General features: G+C 44.2%; 3 protein-coding genes across 3 annotated transcripts; 2 read left to right on the top strand and 1 right to left on the bottom strand.

The window, feature by feature from the left end:
• Positions 1 to 155: 155 nt before the first annotated feature.
• Positions 156 to 7,817, top strand: LOC103987529 (deoxyhypusine synthase). The gene is made up of 7 exons (XM_009405857.3): positions 156 to 489; positions 618 to 785; positions 1,932 to 2,150; positions 3,376 to 3,462; positions 4,249 to 4,354; positions 4,427 to 4,662; positions 7,422 to 7,817. The coding sequence occupies exons 1-7, from the start codon at positions 265 to 267 to the stop codon at positions 7,509 to 7,511; spliced, it is 1,131 nt and encodes a 376-aa protein (XP_009404132.2). The 5' UTR covers positions 156 to 264; the 3' UTR covers positions 7,512 to 7,817.
• Positions 7,818 to 8,447: 630 nt separating this feature from the next.
• Positions 8,448 to 15,539, top strand: LOC135614680 (ERAD-associated E3 ubiquitin-protein ligase component HRD3-like). Its single transcript, XM_065112294.1, has 6 exons — positions 8,448 to 9,093; positions 9,205 to 9,696; positions 11,358 to 11,573; positions 12,571 to 12,894; positions 13,782 to 14,024; positions 14,988 to 15,539. Exons 1-6 carry the CDS (start codon positions 8,506 to 8,508, stop codon positions 15,177 to 15,179), a joined length of 2,055 nt encoding a protein of 684 aa, XP_064968366.1. The 5' UTR covers positions 8,448 to 8,505; the 3' UTR covers positions 15,180 to 15,539.
• A 736-nt stretch (positions 15,540 to 16,275) lies between these two features.
• Positions 16,276 to 16,970, bottom strand: LOC103987527 (basic blue protein-like). The gene is made up of 2 exons (XM_009405855.3): positions 16,711 to 16,970; positions 16,276 to 16,640 (listed from the first exon to the last, which is right to left on the bottom strand). The coding sequence occupies exons 1-2, from the start codon at positions 16,904 to 16,906 to the stop codon at positions 16,441 to 16,443; spliced, it is 396 nt and encodes a 131-aa protein (XP_009404130.1). The 5' UTR covers positions 16,907 to 16,970; the 3' UTR covers positions 16,276 to 16,440.
• Positions 16,971 to 24,677: the final 7,707 nt, after the last annotated feature.

Here is a 24,677-nt window from a genome sequence, read left to right as displayed (position 1 = left end):
GTCGCGGCCGCCGCTGGCGGGGCACGTTCTGATCGGGCTCGGCTATACTATGGGCTCATCAAATGGAGGCCATCCTTCGCCGCCACCGTGGACTGGGCTTCATTCGGATCCAAAGCGAGCCTGGCCCATTTCCAGTCCTCGCATCTTGTTGGTCATGCGATCGCCCTTCTCTTCTGCGCCGGTGCGGCGCCCGCAACGAATCTTGCAGAGAGTAAGAAGGATCCTCGCCTTTGTCACCAAACCCTTGGTTTCCAGCGAGGCGACATGGAAGGCGGCGCCGCGGGAGGGCAGCGAGACCGGGAAACCCTGGACGCGGTGCGGTCGGTGGTGTTTAAGCCCTCCGTATCCTTGGAGGAGAAGCGGTTCCCGAGGGTCCAGGGGTACGACTTCAACCGGGGTTGTGACCTCATCGGCCTCCTCGATTCCATGTCCTCTACCGGGTTCCAAGCTTCCAACCTCGGCGACGCCATCGATGTCATCAGTCAGATGGTGAGCCCCCGCCCGTAGGCCCCCCTCTGGATTCCTGTTGTTTTTGCTGACGATCACCGCAAGTATCGGTTCTTGGAGATGATTGTGTTCTTTCTTCCCGTTCGCTTATCGTTTGGGACGGAATGAAGATTGATTGGAGGCTCTCCCATGATGCGCCCACGGAAGATTGCAGCGAGGAAGAGCGCAATCTGGCCTACAGGCAATCGGTCACGTGCAAGATCTTTCTGGGCTTCACTTCGAACCTTGTATCTTCTGGCATCAGGGAGATAATTCGGTTTCTTGTGCAGCACCGAATGGTGAGTGCATATCATTGGCACTATTCTTCTTTATTCTTGAAGGTTTAGATTCAGGTTCTTGGAAAGTTCAGCGCACAATACATCAAGAACACCATAGAATATAGAACCATTCCATTCAATATTTAGTTACCATTTGATAGGGCATATTTCAGCACCATCTACGTGGCAGCGACCAGCAGCCACCTCAAGGCCGACATGGCGCATTTGTGCTCGAGCTTGTGCACGACGAGAACCCATGCCCGGGCGATCGGCGGCCATTAACGAACTCCATACGATTGACCCTCGACAACAGGTATAAAAGTGGATCCCTTGGTCAATGCCAAGGGGAAACGAAAACACACTCGAATTGACCGCAACTCCACCATACTAACTTAAGCTTCTGAGGGGGCACGAAAACATACTCGAATTGACCCCAACTCCACCATACTAACTTCTTCGGAGAGGTCGAGTCGGGATTTTCCTTCCCGACCCCAGCCTGTGTGCAGCAACCCAGCAAGGAAAGAAAAGCAACTCCCAGTGCAACCTCAGATCAGCTCGACGAACAGTGCCCTGGCCCCCTCTGACGCCAGCCCTCTCCAGCACGAGAGCCATGTGGACGACCTCACGCGTTTGGATCGGACCGAGCCATGCTGACGACTCGGTCATGACGTAAAGTTGTACAAACACCATTAAAGCGAGACTGAATCTGCGATTGTTTTTCTTAGTATGTTAAGAACCCTCGTGAATCCTATACTGATGCCAACAAATTCGACATGTTTGGCAGGATCTTTAAGATTTATGCTTTTTTCATGGATTCAAGACTGTTCTTTCTCTAAATCCAATATTATTGAACTTTCAACCGTCTGCTAAACAAATGGACCATATTTTTCTTGTTATTTGCATTCTACCTTTATGCAGTCCACTCTTCTTTGTTGATTCTTTTCTACCCTTTTCTCAAAAGAAATGGAATAAGGGACTAAATTTACAAGCCAACATGAAACTGACTTTATCATATCTCAGTTAAATTTCTGGAGCACTAGATAGTTTGTATTTCTTTAATCTAATGTTTTGCATCTTCTTTAGTAAAGGTTGTAATATATGGCAGGGGCTTTCTTTATGCCCATTTATCAATGTTCATTTGCTTTAAAAGCTTTGTGGCACGTGTAGGTTGAAGTTTTGGTCACAACTGCTGGCGGCATTGAAGAAGATTTAATCAAATGCCTTGCTCCAACATATAAGGGTGACTTTTCTTTGCCTGGATCTTATCTGCGTTCAAAAGGATTGAATCGGATAGGAAACCTTCTGGTCCCTAATGACAATTACTGCAAATTCGAGGACTGGATCATACCAATTCTGGACCAGATGTTACTTGAACAGACTACAGAGGCAGGACTGATCATCTTAAAGTTTTTGCTACTCTATGCTCCTCAATTGTCTTTTAATTAGCAGACGAAACCTTGGCATGTCAGTTCCTAGCAAGTGATTCATATTCTTATTATACTGATCATTCTCTAGTGCTTTCATGCAAGTTTTTGTAGGCATGATTACTTGTTAGCCGTCCAACTTCTGGAGTTATTAATTTCATTGTCATATCATGTGGGTCCTGATAAAATTGACGCAAGGTTTGACAACGGTCATGTTTTTCCAACAATTGTCACCATATGAGACATTAATGAATGCTTTAATTTATGATAGAGTAGCCTTTTTGTTAACCTTCTTCGTGTATGTGCATATCTATGCTTTGTGCTTTCCCAGACTCACAAATGGTGCCCTAGTGCATCGGGCTATCTTTGGCCATTAGAACAGTTCTGAGCTACCTCTTGTACATGAATGCATAGTAGTTTCATCTTATCTAATGCACAATAACCTTGATATGGCTATGACATAAAGTAGCTGTTGTTGTGAGACTGTAGTTAGAAACTGTTATATGCCATTTCAATAAGTAATGCTGCTTTACTAGGAGGCAATTGTTTTTTTATTCTTTTTATCTTTGCCTGTTTAAATAAGTTATATTCTTTTATGGCTTAAAATTGGTTTAGTGTATTAAATTGCATGGAGGTAATGATGATGATCTAGTAAGGCCAAGCTTAGATATTAAAAGATATTTTGGTATTTTGAGGATTCTGTTTGAAGAATGATGGCCAGCTTTTCTTTAGGCGGGGTTTCACCTGTTTTGGATGCTGCTGCATGGATATGTTGCTCGGCATATATTTGTGTCACACTTAATTAAAGTACTGGTAATTGCAGACTAATTAATGGAACTAAAACTTATGTTTGATTTTCTGCTTATAATTTTATGTAGTTTCCTTTATTATGAACAATTCCCCTTTTAGGGTTGGATCTTTTTATTTATCAACTGCTATTGATTATATTATAGCCATTTAATGATCTGCAAAACCTGTACATATCCTAGACTATTTTGTGAAAAATTTAACATATTTGTGAATTTACATTTGTTTTCTTCTAACAGTTTTAGTGTCATTTAGAACACAATACTAGATTGCAATTTTGTAGATCTTTCACATGCTTGTTTATTGAGGTATTATCACAAATAGAAGTTTGTAGCACATATTGTTTTCTCACAGAATGTGATATTTGCTTGTGCTCACAGAATGTAGTTTGGACTCCATCAAAAGTGATTGTGCGCCTTGGAAAAGAAATAAATGATGAAAGTTCATACCTGTACTGGGCATACAAGGTACTAGCAGTTATTTTCATCTTTCTGCTGCCTTGATTGTTTTAAATTACTACAGGTTCAAACTTATTAACATGTGGCTATTGTGTCTAAAGAGTGCCTACCTGCTATAGCTTTGGCCCTTAGTTTTTAATGATGTATATATATGTATGTATAATATGTACTTTTTAGATGTCACTACATTGAGAAACAGATGGTGATTAATGAAATTAAGATGATGATTGATCTTCTTTCATCTTAAGCTCGTGTTTTCTTTTCTACATGCTCAGATCTTTATGGTTTCTTCCTTGAAGAATTAAGTCAGGGATGAAAGTCAATTCGTTGTTATTGATTATAATGGTTTCATAATATATGTCAAACTTTGTCATATACATTATTATATACTAGATATTTTCATTGTTGTCGTATCTTGTGCCTTATCATATCCTTTTGTAACATGTTGTTTAATTATCCATGTTGTGTCAGCACTCCATGTCATACCGATGATTACAAGTGTTCTTTTGGGTAATTCATTATAACTTTAATTGCAACAATCAGATCACTAGACAACTCTGTACCATCAAACAGTGTTTTGCTTCTTTTTCATGTAGCTCTAGGCTTTGCAATTATAAAAGATGAATCTATAGGAAAGCAGCCAAATGTTTTTTCTCGCTAATTTGAGATAGTCCAGCCTGTGTATAGAAAATAATGATACTTCCTTAGTTAGTCTATCCAGTGGTTTATATTTCATGGTTTTGTATCAGTATGTTACTCTCTATTTATTACTAAACCTTGTTGCAATTTGATCAGAACAATGTTTCTGTCTATTGCCCGGCATTGACTGATGGATCATTGGGGGATATGTTGTACTGCCATTCAGTGCGGAATCCTGGTTTACTTATTGATATTGTGCAAGGTACAGCCTTTTTTGTTACTCAATTGCTTTTGCCTATTTGCATCCTGCTTATGTTGACATTTCATCATCCAGACATACGAGCAATGAATGGAGAAGCTATACATGTGGGTCTGAGAAAGACCGGGGTCATAATTCTTGGTGGGGGCCTCCCAAAGCACCATATATGTAATGCCAACATGTTTCGGAATGGTGCAGACTATGCTGTTTATGTCAACACTGCACAGGAATTTGATGGAAGTGATTCTGGAGCACAGCCTGATGAGGCAATTTCATGGGGAAAGATAAAAGGTTCTGCGAAGGCTATTAAAGTATGTGTGCTGATCTTTCTTGTCCAATCATTTTTCTCCTCTTCTTTTCCCTTTCAATATCATATACCTATTAATAATTACATGCCCCTTCTAGGTCAGACATGATAAGCCTCTTTCACTAATAATAATAAGATTAGAAATATAGTTTTTCCTAAAAAAAATGTTGCTTTTTAATTGATAAATTACATAATATTTTAGGACATCATGAATTTTGTGCGATAAGGGTGGGCCTTGGTAGTTAGTAGTTGTTTCTTTGTGACTTGGAAGATCAAGGTTCGAGTCACGGAAATAATCTCTTTAAATATATAAGTATAAGATTGCATACATTGACCCTCCCCAGACCCCGCATTGACGAGAATCTTGTGCGTTGGATACACCCTTTTTAGAAGTTTTGTGTGATCATTAATACCTTCTAATTAAAAGGAAAGTTCTACGAGATCATTATTAGACTAGTGATATTTTATGGATTTGAGCGTTGGACAATTAAGAAATATTGAGGATGTGTTCCAATAGGCCATACTATATGCTTCACTTTTTAGAGCAGTTTACTCTATGTCAGAAAGAATTGATTTGTATGGAGTTTGGGGTTGATGATCCATCAACTTAATACCATCTTTCGCATGAAAGTTTTGGCGGAGGAGAAAACTATTGCTGGAAGACCAAGCGTAAAAACCTGACAGAAAACAACATCCATTGTTTGTAAAGTTAAAGTGTTAATTACAAGACTAAAAACAACGGAATAAAAGCGTGATAGAAGACATATAGATGTGTAAGAATATAGGTTATCTTTGGATAGCACTTGAGTACTATTGACGATTTACAGAACTCTATCAGTTTTGGTCTCCTCCTTTCTCATTGCTGGAACATCCTCCTGAGGTTTGGATAGTAGACAACAGGCTTTGGGGGCTTCTCAAAGCAGCTGGATGGAGCTTGATGCAAAGCTTCGACTATTGGAACTTGAGGAAGAAGGTTGTGGTTGGAAGGATTGGTTGCACTTAGTGGAATTCTTCCCTTCTCTCTTCTCCTCTCTTCTTTTTTGAGGCTGGAACAACTAGGGCCATTTGGACACATGCTGGAGGATTCTTGGTTTCCCTTGGGCTCCCTTAGATAGGTCTCTCCTCCTTTTATAGCTGAGGAAGGGTGTAGTCCTAGCTAGGTTAGAACTTAGAGAGTCCTAATGCCTTAGGTCTTGGAGAGTCCTAATGCCCTTTAGGACTTGTTTTAGGGCTGGCGCATGAGAGTCCTACTCCTCTTAGGAGTTGGCACCACCCTCTCCTTGTGGCTACTCCTATTTGAGTGAGGGCTATCCTAATCCTAGTCCTAGTAGGACTTGAATAAGCTCTTTGCTCTCTCCTTGTGGCTACTCCTATTAGGAGATCGTCCCTAATCAAGAATAAGCTCTTTGCTCTCTTTTTCTTTGATTTCATGGCTTCAAGAGGCCCTTCAATAGTTATCTAGATCTTCCACAGTTGCATGCATCATCACCAATTTTCTTATAGTGAAATGAGAAATTGTAGAAGGATGACTCCCAATCCTTCTTGCACTATGGATTTACGGAACCATCCTTCGATTAACTAGGAAACAACCATCTTTGACCAACATTTTTCTTTTCCACAGGATGCAACTTCGTTATCTAGATTGTTAGGATGCAGTATTGATGTGTAATTATAAATTTGGGCTTATGTATGGAGGCTCTATATGAAAGATAGACTAAATTTAATGACAAACATATGAAGTGCAATTTAAATAACAAAAATAGAATATTTGAAGATATAATAAAAATAGATGGATAAAGCATTTGTAATAGCAAGTCTTTGGATCTGTTATTCAATAGGAAATGAATTGAAAAGACACATAAAACAAGATGATTGGTTTAATCAGAGAGGAGAATTTAGTCTATTATGTGGTAATCATGTGATTCTTGGATGGAAAGGGCACCTTTAAGGCATTGCTAGTCTTCATCTACCATATGAATTTGATAGGATTCACACACACACACACATAATATATATATATATATATATATATATATATATATTGCTAGAAGAGATAAGACAACAATATGTGCACCTATGAACAATTAAAGTAGTTATAATTGATGATAAAGTAGGGAAACCGATTAAGGTGGTTTGAACACATGTGGATGCACCAGTTAGTCAAGGACATAACTCAGATTAGTGCTGCTATGGGCGATAGGAGACTTCTTAGAACAGTAAGATTGAATTTGAGGTCACTTTGGCTTTTGTGTTATTGCTACATCAATGATGGAAAAAGATTGATGTTTCAATTCTGATCAGTTGTGAGTGTCCTTTATACTCGATGCAAGATTAGTTAACATGATTTTCGTAGAAATTTTGAATTCTTGATTAGTTAAATGAAGAAGGTAGAATTAGATATTCTATCACAACATGACGCATAGAGAATATTGTTTAGGACTGATTAGCTGTAAGTGCCAACAGACCTAAAGCAATAGGAACCACATTTGTGCTCCACTCTTAAATGTGGCAGCTGCTCGGAGGACAAGGGAGATGATTTTTCCAACTGTTGTTGTGAATAAGATATTAAGTTGAACACTCCACTGTGCACCAATAGGGTATTTGAGATTATGTTTCCATCTACACGTATATATTGCTTCATGATCTGAATGAAGTTATTTTCTGTCTTGTCAAAACAAGTTAGGTGATATGAATGGTTAGATTCTGAACATTACCTGTGTTAAGTTTCACTTTTGTAATTCTAATGTTGACTAAACCAAACAGGTTCATTGTGATGCAACTATTGCTTTTCCTCTATTGGTAGCTGCAACGTTTGCAAGAAAGTTTCAGGAAAGAAACAACAAATTAGCCTGATGGGGGTGCAAAAGGTGATCATCTTATTTGGATTCAAATACCTTAATGTAATCTGCTAACATCTGCAGATGCTGTATTCTTGCAAACCAAAATTTTAATACTAGATAGCCGAGAGCCTACAGAGGGTCCTTTCAAACTCTATTAAGTTACCCTTATCATTTTGCTCATTATGTCTGGCTGGCTGCTGTAGTTGTATGTTCTGGCAGCCTCTTTCTTGACCGACCAGAGATGAACAGCATGAAATTTTATTAGCGGCAGGAGAATGTAAGAGAGCTTTTTCAGGTATATATATGTATCAATTTTATATTCCGTATTGCTGACATGAGTAAAATATCTGAATAGTTCTTTTGCTTGAGAATCCTCCAGCGTCTGTTCTCCGAAATAATGTTCTCTTCAGCTCACCATAGCTCTGTTCTGAATAGTTTGCATGGAAATGAGTGAGCGGTTCCCGTATTGGGGGAATGGTTTTCTGAATTCTTCCTAGGAGTAAATTTTTTTCTTTCTCGGATTTAATACCCACCTAGTGGGTTGGGATTTTGATTCACACTCCCATATGGTCAGCAAAAGAGCTTATGAAGTAATAAAACAAAACATAATAGAATATATTAATATGTACAAAGATAAATATATAGTAGAAAGTTAAATGTAAAATTTTAAATATGCCAATCGCGGCTTGGGTGTGGTGGGGTTATGGCTTGGGAATTAGGAGTCACCGCCTGACTAAGATCGGATCCAACTCATTTGCGAGACCGGTGACAGCGTCCGCCCAAGCCCCAGCACCACCGCTGTTTGCCCCGCGACAGCGTTGCAACACTCCCGACCTGTTGAAGGCCACCAAACTCATCGCGCTTCTCTCACGGTTCGCATGAGCCGTTGGATCCTCCCTCCTAGACTCGCCGTTCTATACTTCGATTGCATTTAACACGGTTTCGCCCCCGTTTGCGTTCCAATCCCTTGCAAATCCCCCCGTTCCTTCCCGCATGCCCGGTACGCCATGCGACATCGTGCGATCCACTTCGCCCTCCTCCTCCTCCATCTCCTCCTCTCCCTCGCTCTTCTCGCCTCGTCCCTCCGCCCCCGCCCCCTCGTGCTTGTCATCACCAACGAAGACTTCGCCGACTCCTCTTCTAACCCCTCCTCATCCGCCATCACCGACGACTCCGACCGATCCGATGACTCCGCGGAGTGGGACGAGTTTGGCGACCCGGAGTCCTCCGCTGCCGCCACAGGAGACTACGACCCGGGCTCCTGGCTCCCCTTCATCGAGTCCGCCTCCTCTCCCCCCTCCCTCGCCAACTCCTCCTCCGACCCCCTTGAGGCCCTCTACTCCTCCGGCGTTCGCCACATGATCACCGCCGCCTCCTCCTCCGACCCCGCCGACATGGAGGACGCTGCCGCCGAGATCGAAGCCGCGGCCTCCGCCGGCTTCCCCCATGCCCAGTCTGCCCTCGGCTTCCTCTACGGCACCGGCCTCATGCGCCCCCAGAGCCGCCCCAAGGCCTTCCTCTACCACCACTTCGCTGCCGAGGGCGGCAACATGCAGTCCAAGATGGTCCTCGCCTACACATATTTCCGCCAGGACGTGAGCCCTAATTTTTCCCTTCGCTTTTATTCTACAGTTCCCTCTTATATAGCCTTATGATTGTGGTTTTTTTTTTTAATCTTTTACTTTGGATTCATCCGCTATGTCCAGATGTATGAGAAGGCAGTGAAGCTGTATGCGGAACTGGCAGAAGCAGCGGTTGCGAGCTTCCTGATATCGAAGGAGCCACCAGTGATTGAGCCTATCCGGATCCACAGCGGTACCGAGGAGAACAAGGATGCGCTGAGGAAGTCACGAGGAGAGGCAGATGAGGATTTCCAGATCAATGAGTACCAGGCATTAAAGGGTAATTCGGCTGCCATGTACCGGATTGGATTGCTTTATTACTATGGTTTGAGGGGAGTGAGGAGGGACCATGCCAAAGCACTGCATTGGTTCTCAAAGGCTGTGGAGAAGGGGGATCCGAGGGCAATGGAGTTGCTAGGAGAGATGTATGCCCGAGGGGCTGGAGTGGAGAGAAATTACACTAAGGCATTCGAATGGCTCACTCTTGCATCCAAGCATAAATATTACTCCGCATATAATGGGTTGGGATACCTCTACGTTAAAGGCTATGGAGTAGAGAAAAAGAACTACACTAAGGTAAAGTCCCAAACTTCAACACTTTCAGTGTGCATAAATTTCCTTTATCCCCGTTTTTTATTACTAATTTGTAAATAAAAAAGAATTAGGCACCCCATGTTCTGCTGAAATTGGAGAATGGTGCAGAATTCTTGATCCAAGAACTTAAGTTTCAATTCAGGTGTTTGCTTAACCAGAATTTTAGTTTCAAGAACTTAAATTCCAATTAGTTGCATTGTTCTTTATGACGTAAATCACAGAAGTCAAAGTTTGGTTGGTTTAGTTGAGCCATGTTTGATTATTGTCGGTTTGGATTGATTTTTCATGAAGCAATTTGGTTATATCTGTGTATAATAGATCAAAGTCTTGGGTTGGATTGGGTGATTTCGATCACTATAATTGTGTTTTATGTTATGATGAGTTCGTTTTACGAAATCACTTTCAGGACTCCTTTCAGCCAAAGTCAAGATATAGGAAGTGAGCACTTTTGTGAAAGTCCACTTTGGGATTTCTGATGCCCCTTTGGAGTGCTGAACACTTCAAGTCTCTTACCTCCCACTTCTGAGTGAATTGCAAATTGCTGCATGTTTTTTGTTAAAACAAATTACCCCTTAGAGGAACAGCATTAGTGAACTAGTAAATATTCATCTGAATTTTAATGCTGATGTGGCCTGAGGTTAGTTAGAGTTAAGTGAAACAGTTTGGGTGAAGTAGCTAAAAGTATCACAGATGTAAATCTAGCCCATAAAAGTTTTGGTCTTGTTCTTTGATTTTTTTTTCCTGTATTCATCCTTTTTATGAATTGAGGCTGTGGATTGTGTTAAACTAATTATAAGAATGTGTTTGGTCATGTGATCTATTTATGCACTATTATATTTCCAGGCTTTGTTTACTTGAAAATGTCACCTATGGACTATGGTATATTACTGTTGAAGACTCTTCCATGAATCTTTCTTCAAGCAAGTGAAAGAATGTTGAAGCATTTATTTTTATAATGTTTCCAGGCTTTGTTAGCTTAAAAACAGTAACTGTGATATAATTAGTCGAGGGCAGTTTTTCTTGAATCTTTCTTCAAGCAAGTGAACAATTGTAGAGTCACTTGTTTTTCTAAAATCTCTCTCTATACTTCTATTTTTTAACTCAAAACTCATTTGCCTTTGAATCAGTTCACACTTTGGATATCAGAGTAGTGATTAAGGCATGATATCAAGATAATACTGGGCTGCTGGATGATGGACAGTTCAGGAGATACATCACTAGCTTAAAAGAAATCGAACTTAAACATTAGAAAACTATGGGATGATTAATATGATTTCCCCTGTATTTTTTTTCTATAAACGTTGTTTTTCAACAGGATATAGATAATTGCCCATTTGGGTCCCAATTCTTAGATATTAATATGATGAATTCTAGATTAGATCTTTTAAGATAATCAGATGATGTCTGGATCAATTTCTATTTGATATTGTGGAATAGATCTTTTTTTTATCTACTTAGGTTTAGTCTTAGATTGAATCAATGAGTTTATAGTATCTATTTAAACCATCAACAACTCTTGGTCATGGCAGTGAAGTTTACTACATGAAAATACAACACAATTTCCTACATTGCAGCCTTTGATATACCTTCTCTAATTTATTGTTGGTTGTGATCGTGCTTCAATTTTTAACTAATACCGACAGGCAAGAGAGTATTTTGAGAAAGCTGCTGAAAATAAAGAGCCTGGTGGACATTATAACCTAGGTGTGTTGTATCTCAAGGGTATTGGTGTGAAAAGGGATGTAGCGGCAGCCTGCAAGCTATTTCTTACTGCAGCTAATGCTGGCCAGCCAAAGGCTCTCTACCAAGTTGCCAGGTTGTTCCAAAAAGGCATAGGCCTCAAGAAGAATCTTCAAATGGTATTATTTTCTAATTTTGTATCTTCTGCTGATTGTTTTATGCATCACTGATTCCTTTTTTTATCTTATTCTAGATCTCTGTCATTAATTTTCTGCCTGCTATTAGCTTCATGATATGTGTGCTCTTTGGATCCTTTTTATGGCTTTGTATTTGGATTCCTTGTCTTTATATAAGCTTCATAGAAGCTAGAATTTTTGTTTATTACTCTTATGCCCATGGTATGTCATGCAAAAGGTCTAATAGGTTGCATGATTGACCTGTTGTGATTTATTTTCCATTTTGGTTTTGATTGTTTGCAATTTATCAATAATTTCTTCTACTACATGATTGACTTATAAGAGACAATGGCATATCGTAGAATAGCTCTATGGTGATTTAGATCAACCTTCTTATTAAGCAAGGCACTTAAACATCAAGCTCAACCAAATATATCGTGTTCATTTTAAAAGTTTTGAAGGCTGTCAACATATATCGAGTTACACCGCTAATAGTTATGCTGAATTCCTAGCCAAATACAAGTTTGTGCAAGAGAGGATCTGATCAAAAGTCTAAAAGGGCTTGTTGGAAGCCCTCTTTTACGCTGTACTCTAATATCTCCTGCCATTTAATTTTTTCCCTTTTATTGTAAATGTTGTAGAAAAATGTAATATTAGGAGCTTATAGCAATTCACTCCAACTTTGGCTCTTCTTTTTTTTTTTAGAAATTTTGTTTTAGTTGATTCTTCTTTAAATTTATTTCTTTCTCATCATCAAGCAAGAATGGAAACCTATGTAAAAATACAAGCAAATCTTTGTGCAATAACTTAAGCTCCTACAATTTGACGTTATGATTCTTTGACAAAATAAAATACTTGCTTACAATTCGACTTTGTGATTCTTTGACCAAAAAATTGAGATCCGTATGAATGTCCATCCAGTGTTTTCTGTATTTATCTTCTCAAGTATGCTATATTCATATAGTTATTATATTCTTGACCAGTCTTCCTCTTGTTTCAGGCTACATATTTATACAAAACAGTGGCAGAGAGGGGACCTTGGAGCTCCTTGTCAAGATGGGCTCTGGAGTCCTATCTGAAAGGAGATGTTGGAAAGTCACTTCTGCTATATTCCAGAATGGCAGAGCTGGGATATGAGGTGGCGCAAAGCAATGCTGCCTGGATCCTTGATAAATATGGGGAACAAAGTATTTGCATTGGCGAATCTGGCTTTTGCACAGACACAGAAAGGCATCTACGGGCACACACTTTGTGGTGGCAAGCATCAGAGCAGGGTAACGAACATGCTGCTTTGTTGATTGGTGATGCTTACTACTATGGCAGGGTAATTATACTTGCTTGAGCGACTGAATAGTATTAAGTTATTCTGTTATGATGTCAATCTCTTTTCTGATGCCTTGAGCAAATTGTGTAAACTGACATTGCTTCATTAGCTTTAGATTCTTTCCATCGTGCAGAGATCTCTGCTTATCTAAATCTGAAAAATACATTCGGCATGGGACAATTTTAACTGCTAGTGTACTTATGTCTTGCCAATGATTAATCATAATTGGTACATTGGGTTTTTTTTAGCTTATAGGCAGTTTAAGATTTTTGAGATGCTGATGCAATAGGTTTATCTAAAGTTAACTATCATTTTGGTTAGTACTATTATGCCTCGCACTTAGTTCTGTACAGTCGGTTTGTTAGATTTATATTGGTTTGGCATGTGTCCAAGTTCGGAACTGTTTATTTCAGGTGTTAACCGTACTTGTGCTGATGTCAGTGCTCCATATTAAGAAAGTTATATTAGACTACTTGAAGTTTAAGTTCAAATGTTATCTAAATAGATAAGATTGCTTTAAAATAACTGGGCTTTCGCCCTGTATGTTCAATATGCCATTTTGTGGTTTTGCATAAACATCTTATGGTTTTTGGCTGCAAACGATATCTTATGGTTTTGCAAATGACATCTTACAAGTTAGGATAATACTAAAAAAATTAAATTGCATGTTAACTGTCCATACCTTCATATCTGATATAACATAGAAAGGGTGTTCATAGGCTTATCATGCTAAAGTTTTATATATAAACATTGGTTTTCAACATACCTTTTATCAAGCTATTTGCAATATAATTGTCGTTTATGGTTGTTTGGTGTAATTGCTACATCAACTTTGACCATGACAAAAAAGATTTTCATTTCTTGTCACTCAAATCTTTCTTTTGCAGGGAACTGACAGAGACTATGAACGTGCTGCAGAGGCATACATGCATGCTCACTCACAAGCCAATGCTCAAGCCATGTTCAATCTAGGATACATGCATGAGCATGGTCAAGGACTTCCATTTGATCTTCATTTGGCTAAAAGATACTATGATCAGGCTCTTGAGACCGATCCTGCAGCAAAATTACCGGTTAAACTGGCACTTACGAGCTTGTGGATAAGGAAGAACTATGCTGACAGCTTCCTGGTAAGATTCCTTATTTTATTCTCTTGAGGATGAGTTATAAAACAATGTCCCTTACATCATGTCTCAGTTACTAGTTACTCTTGGATGAAAGTTTATTTTTTATTCTCTCAATCATAGTTGCTAGTCAAAGATTTGAGATCTCTACTTGTTTTGGTTTCGATGATTATCTAGGTTTTTTATTCATGTAATTGTTAAAGTTGTATCAAGGAATTTTCTTCTCACAGGGCTAAAGGACTTGGTCTCTGAATCTGTAGTTTGAGAAAACTTTAGAATCATTAACTTGTTAGAACTCTAATTTGCACCTTTTTTTTCTGTTGGATAAGTAATTGAAGAAAAAACAAGACAAGTTGTGGCTGATTTACTTTTTCATTTCCATATATTCTGTGATCTGGTTATAAATCTGTGTTTCTGCATGTACACCTGACAGATCTTAAATGATTTATATTATGAGAAGAAATGGCTATTTGCAGCAAACTTTAACAGTCTTGGTGATCTTTTGAACTATTTATCTGAATTTGTGTGTACCTAGTTCATTAGGGAATACAGAAGAATAGATCACATTGGTAAGTCTTAGATCAATCATCAATCTTGTAAATTAGTTAAGATGAGAAAGATTCTCTCTCTTATTTCATCATCAAATGACTGTTAGGCCTTTGCAGCAACCTCCTGAGGATACATTAAGAGCTGAGATCTAACAACTACTGTGTCTATGTGAAGATTGAAAATGTAGACTGAATAGTGACTAACAAAAATCAACATTAGAGAATTTCCTAATTGTTATTTATTATATCTGGAAAGAGTGACAAAGTATTGATATTGCAATAAACTAGAGCTCTTTGATTGACTGGTTTATATGTTTCTTATCTGCGTTCTTGTATGGAAAGCTCTTTATCTTGTTTCTTTGATGGTAAACATTTTCTTTTGATTATTACAATAGTATGATGAAATGTTCTGATGTTTCAGGTTAAAACAATCGATTCACTCCCACAAGTATATCCAAGATTAGAGGCATGGGTAGATGAAGTACTGATGGACGAAGGGAATGTGACAATATTAACTCTTTTCGCATGCCTCTTGGCGGTACTTTATCTCAGAGAACGGCAGAGACGGCAAGTGGTGGTCCCTCGTCAACCTGACGACGATGTACCCAACTAGGTAAAGGAGAAGAAGCTTCTCGATTTATTTTCTGTTGTGCAGAAGTTGAACTTCGATAATGAGTCACCACTAGAGTTTGATTCCAGAGAGACGAAAGCTCAGAATTATAATTACAGATCACCAGATTTCTACTCTTCGCTCAACATTTACCATTTCTTGAAGACTGTAAATATCCTCCTTGACAGCAGCATCTCTTTTATCGTTAAGTTTGTGCTCGTTTGTGTACCAAGCCCCATTAGGATTATCCAAAACCATCTAATATCATAAGTCTGTAACAACCTTAGATTGTCGTTCTTTGCTACTGTAACTTACCATGTGTTGCCACAAAATGCAATAATCTGCCTGTCAAATCTTACGGTCTGCTGAGATATCAGAGATGCTTTTGTGATGTTTTAGCTTTTGCTAGGACATTAGGAAGAAACTAAAACTCACACCTGAGTCACCAATTGCAACCTGATTGGATTCGGGGAATTAGAGGGTGGGTTGACCAACCCGACTTGCAAGACCTGCAGCTGTCCCTATTACCCGATCTAATTCTGCAGCCAATTTATTTCTTCTATGAAAAGTATATTTTTGAGAGGGAGACACCGTTACATCTATCTACAAGACCCAATGTCGGACCTAAGATTCCATTAGGTCTTCTACCGGGCCCCTCCCCCATCCTTTTGGGCACTGCATCCTTTTTGAGTCCACATCGTCCAATCTATCGATCTGTTTGTTGGTTCACCATCTTCAATTATTTGTGGCCCATCTACTTACACTGTCTGTCATTTAAAAGATGGGGCAAAGGGTACTGTTGCACCATTTCTTGGGGACCCAAAACAGTTTCCTTAAGTCCTTCTCCGTATTCATTCACCAGAGTGAGCCATTCAGTCTCCTCTTTTAGCTCCATGAACATGGATAGCAAACCAAAAGCACCATTCTAGACTGGGATCGATTTCCCTTGTAACTTTTCCTTTCTTCAAGATTTTGGTTGGCTTATGTTTGATTGATTCCTTGTATTTATCTGAGTTCAAATTTATTATTCAATGAGGCCATGGAAATCTTGTTTCCTTGACGTTTATATGAAAGTCTCAGTATTTGTTGTTCTCTGTGATAATAAAGTCCCCATTCAAAGGGAAAGATTAGATCGGAGAACAAAAGGGATCGAACATAGTAAGTATTACAGGCAACTGACATTTATTTCATGATCTAAGTCGAGCATTTTGTGTTCAGTGCCCCATAACTGCTGCTCATCTAACTATCGCCGTGCCGTCGTGAGTCAAGCGGCGACGATCGCTATCTTCATCCCGGACTGGCAGTGGCCGGTGAAGTTGCAGATGTAGTAGTTCCTCCCCCTGGCGAGCGTGATGCGGTCGTTGCCGGAGGTGAACACCCTGGAGCCCCGGGGAGTCGAGCAGCCGTTGTAACCGGCGGCGTTCACCGCCACCACGTTGTGCACCGACGGGTTGTACTTGAAGACTGCAGCAGACAAAAAAAAGGATCAGCCGGCAGAAGACTGAGGCCCAGCACGAAGCTGGCCAGCACTCACCGAGCACGTCGCCCGCCCGGAACCGCTTCCCGCGACTCCAGCTGGCCATGTTGAAGGACCAGCCGCCGCTGTCCCCGACGGTGTAGGTGGCCGCCTCCGCCACCTGGACGTGAGCGAGCAGGAGGCAGAGCACCACCAGCCCCAGAGCCACGGCCGCCTGGCCACCTGCAGCAGCACTGCCCCTTCCCTGCGCCATCACGAACGCTCCTGATGCGGGGAATGGTGGTGCCCAAAGGACCCCGTCGAGTGCCTTGGGTGAGGAGGAAGGGGGTGCTCTATATAAGCCTCCAGCGAAGGTGAACACTCAGTGGGGTTGGAAAGAGAATGGCTTACAAAGTCGTCAGGCCTCTTCACTTTAACCTGTCGGTCGAGTAATCAAGATCGGCCAACCACCCACCCCATTACCACACTGCCATTACTTTTGCACAAGCGAGTCAGATTCTTGCAGCAACTTTTGCCGTATCCACGCACAGCAGCAAACTGGTTAGGTGGGCAGGAGATGGGAGAAATGTGAACGGAGGATCGCAGGGTCGACGGGACGCTAAGAGAATCGGATGATGTTTTGGTGTGGAATTAGGTCTGCTTCAACCCAAACCCACCACCATTTTCCTATCCAGAGATCTCGAAGCTTGTCGACGAGGTAAATCTGGAGTCCATTATAACATGATATGTACCAAACATTCTCCATGTGATGCAAGAATTTACCACGTAAATGTTCCCTTTTACTGAAGATTCTTTTAGGGAAACAAATGAAGCTGACTGAGTTTGAGATGTTGCAGGGCGTTCTGCAGTAGACGAAAACAGATTGACTGGGAACGGATGACGCTGTGTGATGTTGGGTTGACGCCACTCACTGCAGCCGATGTGATGGCTACTCGCACAAGCCTTTGATGAACGGGCCAAGAGAAAACGAAAGGAATGAATGCTTGTGGGTTGCATCAGTGAATACTCGTGATGAAGTCAGCCGGAGTGATTCCTTCGGTGACCACCCCATGAGATGAAGAGACCGAAGCCAGCTGACGGCGTTTCTTGGGCTTTGAGCTTTTAGAATTCTCGATGAATCGGGTCATCACGAGAAGAAGACGAAGGAAGGGATGGCATGGCTTTTCCTACTTCCCTGAAGCTTTCGGAGTCGGTCTTTGCACGTCGAGAATGGTGGGTGGTAATCATGGAAAACCGTAACATGACCTGCACAGAATGGACTGAAGAGAATGGCAGCACCTGGGAGACGAGCTCACGAGATCCTGCTTCTGAGAAGCCCCATGGACCCATGGAGTCGTACGTACGACTCCGCCTCCTGTCGCCGGGATGTCGGCCTCTGATTTGAGCGTGGGATACGCCTAATGTGCACTTCCGATGGCCACAGCAAAGCACTTCCTTCGGTTCAGCCATGGCTTATGGTCTCTTTTGCGTGTCTAAGACAGCAAAGAACTGTAATCAAAAGGAATCTGATATCAGAAGCTCGTCAAATTTCAACCACTGTTACCACAGTTCAATTAAAAGCTCTGTCAACCGAAGCGAATCACAGGAGTTTAACAGCTTGTCATGCGATGTCCTATTTGCGGAGAAGGCATATATTTATTCGGTCAATATAAAAATTATAATTATGTTAATATTAAGTATAAAATTTTAATGTCAAAATGAAATCATTTGATATTATTCATAAAGTCTTTATTTAATCTATAGGTGCATCGTTATCCAAATTTGAAAATTATAGTTATATCGCTCTACAATCTTTGAATTTATCTTGTTCTCTCTTCTTATTTTTTACAGAACCATTATGAGATATTAATTATGAATTAATAGAGATTGAGAATGGATCTATAATATATTCTTAAAAACTAAAAAATATCTCCTAGGTGAAAGTAAGGATAACTAAGATAGTTACTCCCATTAAGTATCCTAAGAAATTCTATTATAATTGTAGTTCTTTTTTATTGATCGATAATAAAAAATAGAATCCAATCAAATTTATAATATATCTTATCTAATTAGATAAAGTCACATAATCTAATATTCTCTCATTTAACTTATTAATTTAGCAAGATATAAAAAAATTAAAATTAAAATAAATAAATAATATATTTTTTTATTTTAATAATAATTTTATTTATATGGATTTTAAATTTTAAAAAATATTTTACATATGCATATAAATTTTATAAAATGAGCCAATAAATCTAATAAATATAATAATATCATATTAAATCTAACTATCAATACGAGTTATAACGATTATATGTCATCAATATCATATTTCTTTTTATATATCATAATAATATTAATCTTTTTTAATATAGTCCAAAATAACTTATATAATTTATTTTGTCAGAATAATCCTATTATTACATTCATATATAAATATGAACATCAAAGTAAAAATAAATAATTTCAGTTATATAAATAAGAATGTCAATTATGATGTGCTTGATAAATTATGATGTGCTTGATAGATAAATAAGAATGTCAATTATGATGTATCATCATATCTTTTACGAATTATTCACAAACATAATTGTTGCGAGGAACAACTGTATGCCATGGCCTTGGGGCCGACGCAACTTGGTTCGGGTCCGAATGTACGGGGGTCTGGTGCGGTGCTCCTTGGGACAGCTGGGGTGGCCGGTCACCACTGTTCGGATGGGACGTAGCGTAGGGGGGTGAAGTCTTGGCGCGGCGTCAGGAAGGTGTGACCTCGCCCTTGTTCCTGCACACAAGTCGGGTCAGGAGCTCGACCCGACCCCTCCGACGATCAAGTTAGGAGATGTGGTAGAGAGCGGTCTTTTCTCTCCCCCCCCTGTTTAGAGTGCAAGGGTATTTATAGGGATGCTTACCGTTACCTGATGTACCCATCTGTGTGAGGCAGGGTCGCACCTCTGATGGCGTCTGACACCGTTATTGACGTTGCGTGGAGAACCGGATCGTCGCAGGGTATGGGCGAGGGGGTCGGTAGTCGTCCTGCCCTGCCATGGTCAAGCGCGCGGGGTTGGAAGTCGTTGCCTGATAGCGGGTGACATCAGTGCGAGTCGAGTCAGCGTTATTGCCTTCCTCATCGGGCAGAGTGGCGCCCAGGTGGGGCCGTCGTCATGACACATCATGCCGCCATTATTTCCCCTATCATATTCCCCCCCCCCCCCCGAAGAAGCCATGTGTCGGTTGTGGCAATCGGGGGAGGGAGTCCGAGGCATGGCTTCGTCTCCTGGTGCCGCAGTGGTCTCAGGCGGCATGAGGTCGAGCTCTTCTTATGCAGGCGGGGTCTCGGGCAGTATGCGGTCGAGGAGCATGACGCAGGCGGGCTGACCACGCTGGTGTATCTCGGGCATTATGCGTCCGAGGAGCACGACGCAGGTGGGCTGACCGCGCTGGTGCATCTCGGGCATTATGCGGCCGAGGAGCACGACGCAGGCGGGCTGACCGTGCTGGTGCATCTCAGGCATTATGCGGCCGAGGAGCACGACGCAGGTGGGCTGACCGCGCTGGTGTATCTCGGGCATTATGCGTCCGAGGAGCACGACGCAGGCGGGCTGACTGCGCTGGTGCATCTCGGGCATTATGCGGCCGAGGAGCATGATGCAGGCGGGCTGACCGCGCTGGTGTATCTCGGGCATTACGCGGTCGAGAAGCACGACGCAGGCGGGCTGACCGCGCTGGTGTGTCTCGGGAACATGGTGCCAAGGAACACGACGCAGGTGGGCTGGCTGTGCTAGTGTGTCTCGGGCATTACGCGGCTGAGAAGCACGACGCAGACGGGCGGACCGCGCAGGCGTGGTCGAGTGGGTCATGCGACCGAGAAGCATAGTACAGGCGGGCTGGCCGCGCTGGTGTGCCTCGGGCATTATGCGGTCGAGGAGCACGACGCAGGTAGGCTGACCGCGCTGGTGTGACTCAGGAACATAGTGCCAAGGAACACGACGCAGGCGGGCTGACCGTGTTGGTGTGGTCGCGTGGGTCATGCGGCCGAGAAGCACAGTACAGGCGGGCTGGCCATGCTGGTGTGCCTCGGGCATTATGCGGTCGAGGAGGGGCCTCGGGCGATATGTAGCCGAGAGATGACCGCGAGTGACAGGTAGCCGAGGAGATACTTTATTCTAGCCGGCGATTGATCGCTCAAGCATGCACGAGCGGCCAGGTTCTCTTTTTCCTGGGGAAGATCAAGGGGCCGCCCTCTCCGGGGGTCGCCGGGTTTCGAGGCCGATATGATTAGCGTTTTTAAGGCGAACACGATTAGCGCTTTTAAGGTTGATTCGATTAGCGCTTCCGAGGATGATATGATTAGCGCCTCCGTACTCTGCACCGCGTTGCAGTTGGCTGCCACGTCAGGCTGCATTTATGGCGAGGTGACGCTCTTCGTCTTCGCAGCGCACTTTGGGAGAGGACGGGTTGTCGTTTTGGCGGGATGCGACCCGCTTATAAGTAGCGTAAGGCTAGCCGCTGCGGGGGTCTCTTCATCTGTTTTTGTCGTGCCACTTCGTACTCCATCGTTTTACTCGCACCAATCATTCCTTCTTTTCTCGCTAAAGGTCAGTAATAATGGTGTCTCCCTCTTCCCATTCGTCTTCTTCTTTGTCGAAAGCCGGGGAGACGGCGACTTCGTCGAATCCCACCTCGTCATCCGACGAGAAGGCGGCCCGGGCCCTTGAGGCCCTGATGTGGCCGCACGACCATGACTCCACCGTGGGCGAGTCGTCGTTGAGTCTCCTCCGGGATCGCTATGGCATCCCGGAGGAGTTTGTCCTTCTCGCTCCTGAGCCTGGTCAACGGGCGTATGACCCGATTCCTAGGGGCTTCACCCTCACCCTCAATGCTTTTGAGGCCGGGCTACGCCTCCCCCTACACCCCGTCATGGTCTCCTGTCTTTCCTGGTGGCGTATCTCCCCGTCCCAGATGGCGCCGAACTCATGGCGCTATCTGGTAGCGTTTTTGGGGGAGTGCCATTATGCCAACATAACCCCGACCCGTGCCCTCTTCCTTTCCTGCTTCCGTCTTTCTAAGGGGTCGGGGGGCTACTATCTGTCCGCCCGAGCGGGTTTCCGAGTGAGCGGGGCCCCTTCCAGTAATAAGGGGTGGAAGGAGCGTTTCTTTTTTGTCAGTCGTTCGGGAGATTAGGGGTTCGGGGTCCGCTGGGGGGCGCGTGCGATAGAGAACACCGCCCCGGTTTTGGACGACGAGGGCCGCCGAGAGCTCCGGAGGCTTAGAGAGAGATCCTCCCGGCCTCCAGAGCCATCTGGAATATGTCCGAGCGGTGGTTGGTGGAGGCGGGTCTTAGCCCGATGCCTCTAGGTACGCTCCAAGGGGCGGTTCTTTAGGGGTTCTTCTCTTTTTCCTCCTGGACTATTTACTTAACTGACTGTCATTTTGGCCTTTCTTCACAGAGATGGTGCTTCTCGAAGCCCTGCGTGGAGGAAAAACTTCTTTGGCCGAGTCGGGCCATTCGCCTTCCGTCGCCAGGGCTGGTACGAGGGAGGCCCCCGTGGACGTTGAGGCCGGTCAACCTCGGAAGAGGGCGCGGGTGCTTCCGAGCGAGGGTCTTAAGGCAGTCGCAACTCCGGCGGCGGAAGCCGCCGTAGCACCGGCGGCTAACGCCTCGGGGAGCCTCGGGGAGGGCGAGGCTGGCACGAGTGGGGACGTGGCGGTGGAGGCGCCTCGCCAGCCCTTCATACGCGAGCTTCTCCGTCTTCCGCTCGGGAGGGAGGACGAGCCTTACTTGGTGCGGGAGGTGGGCGCTCTCCCGCGCGGCGCAGCCACCGATCCGTTAGTGGGCCAGTGGGACGGTCTCAGCCGGGTGTGGGCCGACGGGGATTGTGCGGCCAGATTCATCCACGGAGGCCTTCATCCCGACATAGCTCGGGATTTGTATACCCTGTCCTCCGAGGTCTTGCTTAGCAAATCCGCTAAGTCGCTGTTGTGGGTAAGTGTTGTTTCGTCCTCCTGCCTGTACGCTTTTGGACAGACTTTGTTTTGACCTCGCCCTTTCCCCAGGGCAACCACTATGCCGCCGCGCTGATGGACCGCGTTCGTGAGGCGGGACGAGTTATCACCGCCCTGAGCAGCCGCAATGCCGAGCTCCGGAGGCAGGCGGACGAGGCTCGGGCCGGAGCGGGTCCCGAGGCGATCGCGGAGGCGACGCGCTTTCGATCTGAGCTCCAGGCATCCGCAGAGCGGCTCGTGGAGTTCCAGGCGTGGCTGGAGGCGTCTGAGGAGCGTAATACGGAGCTCCAAACGCATTTGAGGGCGTCGGTGGCTGAGGCTCGCTCGGCGAGGACGGACTCCCTTGAACTGATCGGCGCCTCGAAGAGTCGCGGACCGAGGCGCGGGGGGCCTCCGAGGCCCTTGATGCCGAGATCCGCCAAAGGCCGGAGAAGGACAAGAAGCTGATCGAGGACTACAAGGGTTCCTCGGGCTTTCATCTCGGCCTTGTTCGTATCGAGCGGGTCTCGTACGAGTACGGGTATCAGGTTGCCCTTGCTCGTTTCAAGGCGCGCAATCCTGACTCGGAGGTCGTAGAGGATCCCTTTGGTTCCTTCCCCGAGGATCTAGGCGTCAACATGCCAGCTGAGGTTCCCTTTGACGACAGCCTAGATGCCCCCGAGGAATGAAGACCTCAGTACTTTTGCTTTGTTTCGTAACACGCTTTTTAATAAACATGGTCTCTTTCTTCTTCTTAGTTGACTGTCTGCGTCTTGGTACGGCTCTGTCTTTGGCCAAGTCTTTGCTTACGGAAAGAACCTTTTGAGATTTTGGGTGTTCCAAGTCTTGGCAGGGAGTGACCCATCATCGTGGTGAGTCGAAATGTACCGGTTCCGATGACTTTGGTCACCCGGTAAGGCCCTTCCCAACTGGGAGCCAACTTGCCGCGTGCTCGGGTCGGATCGTTGACCTCGGTCCTCCGTAGGACTAGGTCGCCTAGTTTGATGAGTCGGGGTCGTACCTTTCGGTTGTAAACCCTCGCGACTGCTCTTTTATAAGAGAGGGCTCTTATGTGGGCGTCGGCACGCTACTCCTCCAACAGATCGAGGGCGGCTCGAAGTCCTTCGTCCGAGGCTTCCTCGTCATAGCTTCCTGTTCGAAGGGTGGCGATGGCTACCTCGGGTGGGAGGACAGCTTCGGTTCCGAACGCGAGGCTGTAAAGGGACTCTCCAGTTACGGTTTTGGGAGTGGTGCGTAGCGCCCATAGCACGCTCGGGAGTTCCTCCGTCCAAGCTGATCGAGCTACGGACACTCTTCTTTTGAGCCCGTCTAGGATGGACCAGTTGGTCACCTCCGCCAGCCCGTTCGTCTGAGGGTGAGCCACCGAGCTGAACCTTAGCTGGATTCCGTGGTTCGCACAGAACTCCTGAAACTTCCGACCAGCGAACTGGGGCCCATTATCCGTGATTATGGTGTTCGGCAGGCCGAACCGAGTCACTAGGTTCCTCCACACGAACTTTTCTATTTGCCGTTCCGTGATTGTTGCCAATGGCTCGGCCTCTACCCATTTTGTGAAATAATCCACGCCTATGACGATGTATCTCCGCTGTCCCAAGGCTGGGGGGAAGGGACCGAGGAGGTCCAAACCCCATTGCGCAAATGACCACGCGCAGTCGATGGGGGTTAGCGGGACTGTGGGCAGCCGGGGCGTGCGGGCGTGTTCTTGGCATGAGCTACACCGTTGCACGTGGGCCTTTGCGTCCCGACACATGGTCGGCCAGTAGTAACCTTGGCGAAGTATTTTATGTGCCAGGGTCCGCCCGCCGATATGTTCCCCACAGACCCCTTCATGGACCTCAGCCAGGACGGTCTGAGCTTCGTCGGGCTCTAAGCACCGTAGGAGGGGGTACGAGAAGGATCGCTTGTAGAGCCGTCCACCCACCTCGGTGTACCATGCATGTGCGCGACGTAGGCGTCGAGCTATTGCTTTGTCGGGCGGGAGAGTCTCGTCCCGTTTGAAGCGTAGCAGCTCTTGTACCCAGGTGGTAGGTGCGCTACCC

The sequence above is a fragment of the Musa acuminata genome, chromosome BXJ2-6 (genome assembly GCF_036884655.1).
Source record: "Musa acuminata AAA Group cultivar baxijiao chromosome BXJ2-6, Cavendish_Baxijiao_AAA, whole genome shotgun sequence".
NCBI lineage: Eukaryota > Viridiplantae > Streptophyta > Magnoliopsida > Zingiberales > Musaceae > Musa > Musa acuminata.
The sequence above is the reverse complement of the archived record's forward strand: the minus strand, read 5'-3'. Positions and strand labels throughout refer to the sequence as shown.

Excerpts from the sequence above, each read along its gene's own strand:
- LOC103987529 (XM_009405857.3), top strand. The coding sequence starts at position 265 with ATGGAAGGCGGCGCCGCGGGAGGGCAGCGAGACCGGGAAACCCTGGAC. Across the intron at positions 2,151-3,375 it reads TACTTGAACAGACTACAGAG|AATGTAGTTTGGACTCCATC; the intron begins GCAGGACTGATC and ends TTGTGCTCACAG. Across the intron at positions 3,463-4,248 it reads ACCTGTACTGGGCATACAAG|AACAATGTTTCTGTCTATTG; the intron begins GTACTAGCAGTT and ends CAATTTGATCAG.
- LOC135614680 (XM_065112294.1), top strand. The coding sequence starts at position 8,506 with ATGCGACATCGTGCGATCCACTTCGCCCTCCTCCTCCTCCATCTCCTC. Across the intron at positions 9,094-9,204 it reads ACACATATTTCCGCCAGGAC|ATGTATGAGAAGGCAGTGAA; the intron begins GTGAGCCCTAAT and ends CGCTATGTCCAG. Across the intron at positions 14,025-14,987 it reads ACTATGCTGACAGCTTCCTG|GTTAAAACAATCGATTCACT; the intron begins GTAAGATTCCTT and ends CTGATGTTTCAG.
- LOC103987527 (XM_009405855.3), bottom strand. The coding sequence starts at position 16,906 with ATGGCGCAGGGAAGGGGCAGTGCTGCTGCAGGTGGCCAGGCGGCCGTG. Across the intron at positions 16,641-16,710 it reads CCGGGCGGGCGACGTGCTCG|TCTTCAAGTACAACCCGTCG; the intron begins GTGAGTGCTGGC and ends TGTCTGCTGCAG.